At 37.1% G+C, this 14,336-nt stretch overlaps 1 protein-coding gene across 2 annotated transcripts in view; it reads left to right on the top strand.

Moving 5' to 3' along the window:
• Positions 1-14,336, top strand: part of SLC12A1 (solute carrier family 12 member 1) — an 84,003-nt gene that overhangs the window by 46,073 nt on the left and 23,594 nt on the right. For both annotated transcript variants that reach the window (XM_033108421.1, XM_033108422.1), the window contains exons 17-19: positions 7,225-7,365; positions 9,876-9,982; positions 14,003-14,085. In XM_033108421.1, coding sequence (XP_032964312.1) covers positions 7,225-7,365; positions 9,876-9,982; positions 14,003-14,085 — 331 coding nt within the window. The remainder of the gene's footprint in view (positions 1-7,224; positions 7,366-9,875; positions 9,983-14,002; positions 14,086-14,336) is intronic.

The following is a 14,336-nucleotide window of genomic DNA, read 5'->3' as shown; positions in this document are numbered from 1 at the left end:
TGTGGGGAAAGTCAACATACCATTAGAAAATTTTTTCCCAAAAGCACAGTGCTCGGTATTTAGGCCAACCTTGTGGAAAAGTAAAATAGTAACGGTAGTGTTAAGGGATGACAACTTAATTTTTAATTCTAGGAAGTTGGTGCTCATGGGCGTTGGAGACACATAGTCAAGATCTGAATCTCTGTTTTGCTATCTGTTAGCTGTGAATCCCGTAGGCACATAATTTAGTCTTTCTATGCCTCAATTTTGTCAGGTGTAAAATGGGAATATTAATAATAATAACACCTATGTGACAGAGTTGTTGTGAGAATTCTGTAAGATAAACTTTTAGTGCTCATCGCAGTATCTGTCAAACAGTAAATGCTCGATTTTAGCTGTTATTATTGATATTGCTATTATCATTATTTTGGTATATCATAGTTGCCATTTTGATTTCAAAACTATACCCCCTTCAATAGAAGCCTGAAGCACTCTCTTTTAAAGAAACCAGGTCCAGACACTGGATGTTGGATTTGGTATCTGATGGCTTACTCGTGATGCAACAGTGAAGTATTTACTCCCACCCAGCTAGTCACAGGACAGCAGGCTCTGTGCTCTGTCCCTCGGGTGGCCTTCAATCATTTGACATGCTTGCTTGAAGTGCTGTTACACTACAAGGAAGAAGCAAGATTCAGAGCTCGCTGACATTTTGATACTGGTGGGTAGATGGAAAGCATGTGGCTACAACTGCCATTTCCTACAACAGAGGTTTTTTAAAGGACTGGACATCATAACCCTCAAAGCTGCTGGAATTGAAACTAAGAGTTATTATTACACCGAAACTAAGAGTTGTTATTACACCATCACCAACGTTGTAGTCTTCCAACTATCTAGCTAAATCTTACCTGCAACCATGAGAGCCTCTTCCACTCTTTTGCCTTTTTCCTACTCAGCCTAACAATGTCAAATGAGGGACCCTTTAACAAGACAAATTTGGGAATCCTTTTTAAGAAATCCAGCTTGGTAACTTAAAATAATATATATTTTCCCCTTTTGAATTACCATATAATAAATCAGTGACATACTTATATCCCAAGAGACTTTATATTCCACTTCTCCTAATAAACAACTCTTACCTTTTTTTCTCATAGATGCTTCCGTTCACTTTTTAAATGAGATAAACCCTTACAGATCAACCTAACATCCCCTTTATAACCACTCAGTCCCATGGCTGTCTCTCTCCAAAGGAAATGGTATCTGTGTTTGATTGGTATTCTTCTAGTCATTTCATGTATGTGTACCAAGATGTAGATTTATTTTGATTAATGTTTTTTTCTCTTTAGTATTCTTTAAACCTTTATTATCCTGTCTGGTCTTCTCATTGTAAAGGAGAAAAAGGAATAGTTTTTGACCAGATCCCTCATGTAGATCCCATTTAAGAAAATTTCACCTTTACTATTTCCATTTCTTTTTTTTTCCTGAAAATATATAAACTATTTAAACAAAACCTAAAGCTTTTTTTGAATTCAAAGAAGCTCTTAAGAAAATTCAGGGAAGACAACCAACTCCCAACTCTATGGCATGATGGAGGGCAGCTGAAACATAGATAACCCAGGGGAAACTAAAATTCTCATTTTTATCTTCAGCTTTTTTTTAATCTCAACTTTCACATCCACTGAGAAGAAATGCACTCTTTTTTAGATGTATCTATTCTCCTTTAACTAGTCAGTCTCTGTCATGACGTTAACAAAGTAGTGACATGACCAAATACAGGAAGAATGAAGTGACCTATCAGTGGGCTCTAGGATGCAAGGTGAGATGAAATACGGACAAATCAGAAACGGAAAAATTCTCTTTCCCACAGTTCCCACCAGAGCAGCAATGAAATCTAAAACAGAGTAATAGGACTCTCAATGTTTTGAGAAATAGAAATTGGAAAGAACACTTCACTTGGCCCAAATTCCTCTGTTTAATCCTAATGATATTGGAACGCCTTTGCAAATTTTTTTTCATAATGTTAATTTATTTGAAGTAGTGTCACATCAACTTCTTCTCCAGACTAAATAATTATAATTCCTTTACCCCTTTCTCAATCAATAACAAAGTTGTAATATATTCAATATTTTTTAGAGTGTCTTCGTTCAAATCCTGAATTAATTTATGTACTCTTATTTTGGATCCTAACTGAACTAATCTCTATAATATTTTAATTGGGTGGTAAAATTCATTTTTGCAACTATGACATATTTGAATGTTGAATAATTATTTTCTAGTATGTCTTCCCTCTTTGTTAGTTTGATTTTTCCTTACTACATTTGTATTGAGCCTTGCTTCACATTAATAAGTGTGCTAAAAAGGATATTATAATCTTTTTTTAGCCAAGAGAGATTCTGCATGAAATACTTTTATGATTTCTCAAAATGGCAAATTTAGGCATTAAAATAAATCTTTCTGTCACAATTAATGTTTAATCTAGATTTTTGTATTACAAATAGACATATGTTACACTGTATTTATTTAAATAAATGCCAGTTTCCCCAGGGGTTCACAGTCATTGTGGCACAACTCAGTATATTGATGGTCCAATACCTTTCCTAGCTGTTGGTTTTTCTTCTATTTCATGGCTGTTGTTACCACTGAGCTTACTTGAATAAAATAGTCCATCTTCCTTTTGCTGTCCATGGACTCTAGAACGGCCAAGAAGGACTAGTAGTTCAAAATGCATTGACAGTCTGGAACCCTGAGCAAAATTTGACCCATAGTGACTTATCTTTCTTTAGGCTAGGTCTTCTGGTTTAATAACCGCACTCTTTAAATCTTTACTTTCTCCGTCTTCACTGAAGGTTCTTGTTTTTTTAACTTTAATATACAAATAATGTTTAATTGGTATTCTTCTAGTCATTTCATGTATGTGTACCGAGATGTAGATTTACTCTGATTAATTTTTTTTCTCTTTAATATTCTTTAAACATTTATTGTCCTGTCCTCTCCTCTCATTGTAAAAGAGAAAAAGGAATAGTTTTGATCAGGTCCCTCATGTAGATCCCATTTAAGAAAATTTCGCCTTTACTATTTCCATTTCTCTTTTTTTTTCTGAAAATATATAAACTATTTTAACAAAACCTAAAGCTTTCTTTGAATTCAAAGAAGCTCTTAAGAAAATTCAGGGAAGACAACCAACTCCTGATACATGCCACAAAAGTCATCCAAACTTTTTGACACGTTATCATGTTCCAGAAAACATTCTGATAAAAATCAGTACATAAATAATCTGATCCAATTTAAATAGCATATTGAAAGGGAAGTGATCCCAGAGATCACCTAGTGTTGTGTAATAGCAATTGAATACATGCCACAAATGTAATGTAAAATTTTCTAGTAGCCAATTAAGAAAGTAAAAAAAAGGTACAGTTAATTTTAATAATACATTTTATTTAATATTCCTAGATTATTATTTCAATATGCCATTAATATAACATTATTAATGAGATGTTTTACTTTTTTCATACTAAGGCTTCCAAATTCAGTACGTGCTTTACATTTTCAGCACATCTCAATGTGGATCAGCCACATTCAAATGCTCCATTGGCAACATGTGGATAAGGGCTATCACACTGGGCAGTGAGGACCTAGACAATTTCCTTATTCTTAGAAATGCATGATCCACATCAAGAGAGAACGAACGCATAAGCCGGGTATCAGCTAGGAGGTGCCAGAGCCAGACCTAACCCAAGCTTCAGGTTCGCAGTTCAGTCCTCTTTCAGCTCTGTTATCGAACAAACACAGTGGTGCAATTAGGTCCAAGTCATCAATGAGATTGTGAGCACTCAGTTAAGATAATAAAAATCAACTTTGGATAAGCAACTACTATGTTCCAGACACCACATTAGGCACTTTATCATGACTACTTAAAACAACCTTGCAGGATAGAAATTGTTATCTCTGTTTTCAGAATAACATACCAAAGCTCAGAGATTATCAATAACCTCCAAAGTGGTCACGTGTAGATGTGAAACCAGTTCTGCCTGACTGCAAAGTCTGGTATCTTTTTCATACATTCAAAACACTTTCCAATCCAAGTGCGGTCTGAGAACCAGCACTGCATCTGTATCACCAGGGCATTGTTAGAAAGGCAGAATCTTTTTTTGGGGGGAGGGGTTGAAGGGGAGCAGGATTTTATTGGGGAACAGTAATCTTTTTTTTTTAATTTATTGGGTTGACAATTGTTAGTAAAATTACATAGATTTCAGGTATACACTTCTGTATTACATCATCAATCTGTAAATCCCATTGTGTGTTCACCACCCAGAGTCAGTTCTCCTTCCATCACCATATATTTGATCCCCCTTACCCTCATCTCCCATCCCCCACCCCCCCCCCCTTACCCTCTGGTAACCACTAAACTATTGTCTGTGTCTATGAGTTTTTGTTTCTCATTTGTTTGTCTTGTTCTTTTGTTGTTTTTGGTTTACATACCAAATATCAGTGAAATCATATGGTTCTCTGCTTTTTCTGTCTGACTTATTTCGCTTAGCATTATACTCCCAAGATCCATCCATGTTGTCACAAATGTTCCTATATCATCTTTTCTTACTGCCAAATAGTATTCCATAGTATTCCACCACAACTTCTTTATCCATTCATCTATCGAAGGACATTTTGGTTGTTTCTATGTCTTGGCCACCGTAAACAAAGCTGCAATGAACATTGGAGCACACGTGTCTTTATGTATAAATGTTTGCAGATTTTTTGGGTAGATATCCTGGAGAGGGATTGCTAGGTCATATGGTAATTCTATTCGTAATTTTTTGAGGAACCTCCACACTGCCTTCCATAACGGCTGCACCCATCTGCATTCCCACAGTGTATGAGGGTTCCTTTTTCTCCACAGCCTCTCCAACACTTTTTACTATTTGTCTTGTTGATGATAGCCATTCTGACTGGGGTGAGGTGATATCTCATTGTGGTTTTTATTTGCATTTCTCTGATGATTAGTGATGTTGAGCATTTTTTTCATATGTCTATTTGCCATTTGTATGTCCTCTTTGGAGAAATGTCTCTTCAGATCCTCTGCCCATTTTTCAATTGGGTTGTTTGTTTTGTTGTTGTTGAGTTTCATGAGTTCCTTGTATATTTTGGAAGTCATCTCCTTATCGGAGGCACTGTTTGCAAAAATCTTCTCCCATTCAGTTGGCTCTTTATTTTGTCGATGGTTTCTTTTGCTGTGCAGAAGCTTTTAAGTTTCATATAGTCCCATTCATTTATTTTAGCTTTTACTTCCATTGCCTTTGGAGTCAAATTCATAAAATGCTCTTTGAACCCAGGGTCCATAAGTTTAGTACCTATGTTTTCTTCTATGCAGTTTATTGTATCAGGTCTTATGCTTAAGTCTTTGATCCATTTTGAATTAATTTTGGTACATGGTAACAGATAGCAGTCCAGTTTCATTCTTTTGCACGTGGCTTTCCAATTTTGCCAGCACCATTTATTGAAGAGGCTGTCTTTCCTCCATTGTATGTTTTTAGCTTCTTTGTCAAAAATTATCTGTCCATATTTATGTGGTTTTATTTCTGGGTTCTCAATTCTATTCCATTGGTCTATGTGTCTGTTTTTCTGCCAATACCATGCTGTTTTGATTATTGTAGCCCTGTAGTACAAGCTAAAGTCAGGGAGTGTGATACCTCCAGTATTGTTCATTTTTCTTAAGATTGCTTTGGCTATTTGGGTTCTTTTGTGGTCCCAAACAAATCTGATGATTTTTTGTCTATTTCTTTAAAAAGTGCCATTGAGATTTTGATGGGGATTGCATTGAATCTGTATATTGCTTTGGGTAATATGGCCATTTTAACTATGTTGATTCTTCCAATCCATGAGCACGGAATGTCTTTCCATTTCTTTGTGTCTTCTTCAATTTCTTTCAAAAATGTCTTATAGTTTTCAGCATATAGGTCCTTCACAACCTTGGTTAAGTTTATTCCTAGGTATTTTATTCTTTTTGCTGCAATTGCAAAAGGAATTGTTTTTTGTATTTCTTTTTCTGAGATTTCATTGTTAGTATATAGGAATGCAATGGACTATTCTACATTGATCTTGTAGCCAGCAACTTTACTGTATTCGCTGATTGTTTCTAATAGCTTTTTGGTGAAGTCTTTAGGGTTTTCTATATATAGCATCATGTCATCTGCAAAGAGTGATAATTTAACTTCTTCATTCCCAATTTGGATGTCTTTTATTTCTTTCTCTTGCCTGATTTGGGGAACAGCAATCTTGAGCCCCGTTCCAGACCTACACTTTGCATTTTATCAAGATTCAAGGTGGACTATAAGAAATCTAAGAAAATCAACAAAATTCCAAATCTCTCAATGAATTGATATAAAATCCCAGGAAGATAGTAGATTTATTCTCTATCAGCACATGGAAGATAATCAGAAGTACATTTTGGAGTAATTTGAAATATGCAAGCAAGGAAAAGACCTGGCTTGGACCGTTAAGGAAGGAGAAACAAGAATATAATTTTTAGTTAAATATGAGCTAACTGAACTCAAATCTTGAAGTTATAAAATGCTTCATCTACCACCACAACACTTGCCTCCTTCTTAATCTCTTCTAGTCTTCCTGTGCCATGGATATGTGAACTTTTATTCCCACCAAATTTAGTGAGTGAATAGGAAATGTTGATTTATTTCAGTGGGAGTATGTCAACATTACACAGGGAAAGTGGCACAAGGGTAGCCTTACCACACATAGAAAGCAATGAATGGGCCTAATAGAGTTGCCAAGATGTGGTCGTCCACAGAAGGAACTGCAACTCTCCATGCTCTGGTTCGCAAGAACGCTGTCCATTTCTTGCACTTGGGCTCTAACTGAGATTTCCTTGGTGTTCCTAAAAGTGGCTCTTAGTTATTAAGTCAGAGGTTTATTGTGTATTTATCCAGAACTTCTTCAGCTACATTTTTAGTATTTTCCTCATGTATGATGCCCTCAGCTCTTTCTTTCACTCAGCATAAGGCAATTAATTAAGCAGGTATTAATACATTAGACATTCTGGGTGGAAAGTGAGTATGTGAGCAGCACAGGTTCTCTCCCAAAGGCTGAATCTGCGTGAACCCCATTTAGTGAGGTGTTTTCTCTTTCCCACTTCTTGACTCAATGGGGCATTGCCAGCTATTTTTGTCCTTTAGACAACAACAACGGTGCGATGTATAATAGCAGGGCTTCTAACCAATATTTCATTATGTCATACAGGGACCGCGCAAGCTGTGTGTTAAAGAGATGAACAGTGGCATGGCGAAAAAGCAGGCCTGGCTTATAAAGAACAAAATCAAGGCTTTTTATGCTGCAGTGGCGGCAGATTGTTTCAGGGATGGTGTCCGGAGTCTCCTTCAGGTAAGGAGGGAATAAGTACAGAGGCAAAAGACAATTAGCTCTCCATGTTAATGAAGCTTCCAAAGCGAATGGCTCTGCTTAGGCAGTCCAACATCAGAGATCAATGCAGATAGTTAAGGAATTCCTTTTGCATTCCTGGGGATAGGCACCGCAAAACCAAAGAAGAGAGGTTCGGTTCCAATGAACTATGACTGATACACTGGAAATGGAAACCGAGGTTTCCTTTGGCCAACAGCACACATTCTGTCCCCGTATTTATTGAAATGCAAATTTGTTCTGATGCTTGATGACATTCAGGATCCTATTAAAACTTCAAACTATTTTTGCATCTCACACTGCACGTAGCAATGCTCGAGTCAGGCACTCTTTTCCTTTTTTCTTTCACAAATGGTGTGAGGGCAGCTGCTAGACTAAATAAATGCATAGTGATGGTGATCTGGGCGGAAAATCTCCCTGTCCTCCTCAATTATTTCCAGAATGTTGAATAAATTCTAATAATCTCTGTGGTTCAACACTAAAGCCCACAGTTCTCCCATCTTCCCTCACTTACTCTTTCCTTTTGCCACCCCTTCTATAGTAAGTACGCTTTCCCTAGTTCTGAGTTTCATAATTTAGAGTGCCAGAGTTTCCCTTAAAACAATCCAAGAGCCCCTCAGAAATTGTAGAGTTTGGCTTTCTAACCATTTTGCCTTTAATATGGTTGAATAGCCCTTTTTCTGCATATACCAAACGATGCACTTAGCTTTCGGAGTTGCCATGTACAGTAGTGTCAAAATTCAGGACTGCATCCAGGCAATTCTGATGCTTGTGCAGGCAGGAAAAGAAAAAATATTGATTAAATTGTAATATTTTGGAGATTAAGAGTATTTGACGCATTCCTGTCTCTAAGGTACCTGAAGAACACTTGCAAAGTAGCTGCACACAGAGATAAATCATTTCTGAAAGAACTATTACCCCCATTGAGCCTCTTTTCATCTGTTATTATTTGCTAAACCATGGAAATAGATGTCATTGCAAGATGCTGATATTTCTTTCCGTAGTGAGTTACTTTTCAGTGGCTCTTTGGTTAAATATGTTGGGAAGGTTACACATTTAACGTAAAATTACCACAGAAGATTGGAAACATAATAAAAATTTCAACTAGGAATGGGAGGATAGACATAGAATAAGAACAGGGAGATATAGAAAAACAATTCATGTATTAATCCAGAAGGAACTATAAAAAAAAAAGAAAATGACAACTCACAAAGCTTGTTCAAACAAGTTTCTTCAAGGAAAAGTGAAACGCCGAGGGGTCATGACAAAGGGCAGGACAGAGTGGTATTAAAGGGAAGCACTGACAATTACACCATTTTAGATAAAGGCTTCTTTGCATCTAAGAAATTATGGTATGAAGGACCACATCCCCAAACTGTAGTCACGGAAAAGACTACCTCCATATTGCCAGGCATCTGCAAAGGGCCAAATGAGCTATTCTGTTACCTGTACATTTCTAAGAGCAATATACCAAATGTGATGGAGGCAAAATTTATTTCAGGAACCCTCCATCAATGTCTACTGTCCCCTCTGAAATATCCTGCTCTGATCATTTGTTTCACAGTTCCCATGACCCAGAATGTCCTTCCTTCCCTCCCACTGCTCTCCTTATCTTTACTGGCAAGATCTAACCAACCTGCAAGATCCAGGACAAATGCCACCTCTGCCATGAAGCAATTCATGAATCCTGAACTGGATTATCAGGTTTCTTGCTGTATGCTCTCCAGATGAGTTCCTACTGCATTTGCACTTGAATTACAATTGCTTGTGTGCATCTTGTTTCCTCCACCGTATTCTAAGCTCGTTAAGGCCCAAGAATATGCCTCCCCACTGTGCCACAGCACCTAACATAGGACTTTGCAATTAATAGGTGCTGTGTCATATTGCTGGATTAAATTTAATTAACTGGAAGCCATATCCTGTCATCTAATGGAGGTATGAAACTTCTGATATGGAAGATGGCTATTAATGATACTGCCATATAAGAGAATTAAGTTCTGGAAACATAGTTCAGTTACTCTTCAGTAAATAATACAAGTAGAAGATTCAGTGATCCTTATATATAAGAATTTTCCAAACATGGATTTTATAGCTAATGACGTTATGGACATAACAGGTGGAAATGAGCTTTGAACCACTAAGTTACAATACGCATGCCAACAGTTAAGCTACCCTCACGTGATTTTAAATTATTGAACCATTTTAATGAGTATGTCAGAAGAAATGCAAATGACTGCTAATTTAGAAAAGCCACATTTCTGTCATCTAAAATCCATTTATGGCTGAGATGATTTAAAACTAATCTTTCTACTTTATGCTTGGATATGGACACGAAGGACATGCACTAAAATGTAATCTAATCTTCAGAGTCATCAGAACATTACTTCAGTGCTCTTTTGGACATTATTTTTCATTTGCAGTGGTAGTTTCCTGGTATGGTAAGGATTGCTGATGTGTTTATCTCTCCTGTTTAGGCCTCGGGCTTAGGAAGAATGAAACCAAACACTCTGGTGATTGGATATAAGAAAAACTGGAGAAAAGCTCCCTTGACAGAGATTGAAAACTATGTGGGAATCATACAGTAAGTGATGGCTTTCAAGACGTGTTCTTGTTTATAAAGCGCTAACCAGGGCAGTACGTAACTGACACCGTTATACCAGACTAAATTACCTGAGAAGAGCACATTCCCCTGGTACTCTGAATTCTTTACCAAAGTGAAAAAACACTGCCAATAATAGAACTTGAGGGAGTCAAAATATCAAAGGAAGCAGGGTAGGGGAAATTCGGAGTCAAAGAAAAAGGTAAATACTGTTTCCCCGAAAATAAGACCTAGCCGGACAATCAGCTCTAATGCGTCTTTTGGAGTAAAAATTAATATGAGACCCGGTATTAGATTAGATTAGATTAGATTAGATTAGATTAGATTAGACCCGGTGTCATATCATATCATATCATATCATACCCGGTCTTATATTATAATAAAATAAGACCGGGTCTTATATTAATTTTTGCTCCAAAAGACGCATTAGAGCTGATTGTCCGGCTAAGTCTTATCCCAGGGAAATACGGTATTAAGAGTTAGAAACTTAGAATCTATTTATAAGATTAAAAGCAAAGGACAACTAGTTAAGGAAGGAATTTTCTTTCAAAACAGCTGGAATCTTGGATTGGCTGGTGTGCCCAATTTAGTCGTTGTCTTCTGAGCCAATGTAACGTAGTCACTACCCCAAAGCCTCAGATCTCCCATGGTGAATATGAGGGTCCCATATACCGGTTGCCTCAGCCATGTAGCAGTGATGGTTTCTACACAGAATGTGAGTTTTAAATGGTACGTGAAGTCTGATACCTTAATATTGAAAGAATCTTGGGATAAAGGTAGTAATGATAGTCGTTAAAGGATGTGCAGGTACCAGGCTAACGTCCTTAACATGAGTTATCCCATTTAATTCTCACAAGAAGACTTGGAAGTAAGTACTGCTATTGTTCTCATTTTACAAATAGACACACAGACATTAAAAATTAAGTAACGCAGAAAACGACAGAGTTGAATAAGTGAAAGAACTGGAATTCCAATCCAATACTACCTCAATTCAAAGTTCAAATTTCTGACCACATATTATACTGCCTCTAAAAGCACAAAGTGTTACCTGGCTTGGCTCCTTCTTTTGCATAAGAGAAGACAAATTCTACACTTACTGAGAAACACAGGGTGTCCTCAGTGACCATGCTAGAAAATTGAGCCTGTCTTCCAGGCTTGAAAATACTTAACCAGATTCATCTCAAGGGGAGCAATGTTAGCTATGCCCAACAGACATCTTTTGTGTCAATTGCTCTGAAAATGGAAGATTTCCTTAGTTCATGGTCTGGCTTTGCTCTGATTTCATACCACAGGGTAGATAGAGAACATGCCTTGAGAGGTCTGACTGCATTTAAAAACCTAATATACAGGAAAGCAATCCTCACCCATCAAAACAAATGTACTCAGTGCTTTTTATGCTCAGCTATATCCTCTGGCCTCTGCTAGAATGTGCACCAATTTATCATTATTTGGGGGAAAATTTAGGCAACACAACAAAAGCATTCTAATATTAGTTCTGCTGAAAAGAAGCATAAGAAAATAATTTTCATCTTTTGAAATTATATGCATTACTGACCAAACAAAAATTCACTTAGTCTTCCTAACATGGGAACCCTATGCTTTAAATGCATTCTCCTGAACTGTAGTCCCCAAATGTACAAAGCCTGGGTGCCACGTGCTGCCATCTGGCTCCTGCTGGTTCTCTAAATTCAGTAGACGAAGGCTAAACCAGGTGATCAAGGTCAGAATTTTGCCAGGCTCAGCAAACAGCATTTTGATATGTTTAGAATCAGTCAGCTGCTGACCAGATGTTCTTGAACATGGATTAGATCTGCTCTCTGTTATCCAGATTCTTCAGTAAAATTTCATCTTTACTTTTGAGAAAAAGGGGTGGAGGGGAAAGAAATTTCATCTTTACTTTTGGAACAAAAAGGGTTGGAACAAATAGGAAGGAATATGTAAACCTTCAGTCATAAAGTCCATTATTTAATATAAAATTACCTGGGAACATCTTCCAACCTCCCCACCATCCCAAACATTCTAGAAATTCAAAGGGACCAAAATAATCAAATCTAGTAATAAAAAGCTGAGGAGAATTCTAGCTTTTATACCAAATTAATAATTGGTCTTCTTAGTAATAAAGTTCAGTGTTAAGGTGGCTCAAATTTGTACTAGTATCAACTTAGTGGCTTGGTAAAGTTAAATGACTTTACTACCATAACAACAGGGTCAATATAGAAAAAAGACAATCAGGCAACCATATTGTATTGTATTCTCCTTTTTTAACTTTTTTTGTTTTGTTTTATGACTTAAAATAAAGCACAGTATTATTGTTATCATAAGGATATTGTTATAATAGTATGGTATTTTGCTAGTTTTATTTGTATAAAAGATTTTAAATATCTGTAATATTCTTAAGTGTGGTTTAATTTTAATTAGAATCTTTGTAGTTTTTGTTGGCTGCATTAACGAATTACCTCCAACTTAGTGGCTTAAAACAACACAAATGCATTAGCTTATAGTAGTGTGGGTTAAAAGTCTGACACTAACTCACTGGAGTAAAACCAAGGTGTGGACTGGGCTACATTACCTCCTGGAGACCCTAGGAGAGAATTCCAGGCCTTGCTTCTCCAGGTTCTGAGAGGCTGGCCACTCTGATGGCGCCCCCTTCCTCCATCTTCAAAGCCCTTGATGGGTCAAGTCCTTCTCACATCATATTACTCAGATCTCCTCTCCTGCCTCCCAACTTCACTTTTAAGGACCCTGATGATTGCATTGGGCCCATCTGGATAATCCAAGATGATCTTCCCATCTCAAGGTCCTTAACCTAATCACATCTGTAAAGTCCCTTTGGCCACGTGAAGTAATTTATTCACTGGTCCCAGGGATTAAAATGTGGAAGTTTTTGGGGGCCCCAAATTATTCTGCCTAGCACAAAGTCCAAATAGCTTTGGGGGAACACACTGTCTAGTTTTTATAATCAAGGACAATTAGAAACCAGATTTATTGGAAATTTATTTTGTGGCAACTTTTGCTAGAATGAATCTATTTTGTTAAGTGAAGATCACTTATGGTTTGAATTTTGAATGGATATTCATATTATACTGAAATTTTTATATCATTATTTGAATATTCAGGTTTACTCTGGCTATTGAGAAAACTTGTTTGCATATAGGCACATGAGGGGAAAGAAACTTCATCTTCACTTTTGGGAAAAAAAGGGGTGAGATAAGCACAAACTGCATTGTTTCTAGGGGAGGTGACTCAAAGGAAAGTGTCCTGGGCTTTAGATCCATAGAAGATTGAACAGAGGAACACCCAAGGAGAAAATTTTAAATGAACTCAAAATACTAATTGGCTTGTGCTACATTTAGAAGTAGAGAAAGATATTCTACAAGAACAGACATAAAAGAAAGAGAGCTTTTCTTTTCCTTCTAGATAATCTAACTCCTTTGGGTTGGGTGTGCAGAAGACACAACAGCCAACTTCAATAGCATAGGGTTGCCGTGAAAAAGCCTTGCTTCAGGTGGTCTGTCCAAAGTCAATGGGGAAAGTTCCTGAGAGGAACTGGAGACATTTTTAACTGGGAATTTGATAACAACAATGTTGTAGGATTCCCCCTCAATGGGTGAGAGGTTTGGCTGATGATTTCAAAGGGTCTTTGCAGCTTAGAAACTCTCTGTTCTAAGTATTTCAGAGATTATTTTGTTTACATTAGAAAACAATAAGTGTCTTAAGTATGTAACACGCTCTTAATCAAAATTCTAGTTGATAGTATTGTTTGAATAAATTGGTGCCAGAGTAAATGAGTTAGTTATCTCAGTTACCTTTCCCCAGAAAACATTTTTAAAAGGCATAAACGGAGAACAAACTAAGAGAAAGGCATCAGCTTTTGGTTGTATTCTAACGTGAATTTTCTTAGTTTAATTGCATTAAAATCCTAGCCGCAAGTTTAATAGTAATGCAAAACTTGAGGATTAAAGCAGTCGTTTAAATCACTAACCACTTTGCTTCCACTTTCAGTGATGCATTTGATTTCGAGATTGGTGTGGTCATCGTCAGAATCAGCCAAGGGTTTGACATTTCTCAAGTTCTTCAGGTGCAAGGTATGTACTTTCTTTATTCAACCAACAAATGGTTATTGAGCCCCTACCCCATGCCTGGCATGGAGTTCCAAGTGTGGGAGTGAGAGCAATCGGTGCACAACCCCCTAACCACGGCACTGTGTTATGGTACTGGCCCCGGGTTTGTACACTCCCCAGTGTTTTCCCCATTGCTAAGGGAGGTGGCTTGTGTCCTGCTAACCAGAAAAGTAGAACAACCCAGGGTAGTCATCAATTATTCTTCTTATCACAAA

Source organism: Rhinolophus ferrumequinum, chromosome 6, assembly GCF_004115265.2.
Source record: "Rhinolophus ferrumequinum isolate MPI-CBG mRhiFer1 chromosome 6, mRhiFer1_v1.p, whole genome shotgun sequence".
Classification (NCBI taxonomy): domain Eukaryota; kingdom Metazoa; phylum Chordata; class Mammalia; order Chiroptera; family Rhinolophidae; genus Rhinolophus; species Rhinolophus ferrumequinum.
This window is presented reverse-complemented; position numbering and strand designations above follow the sequence as displayed.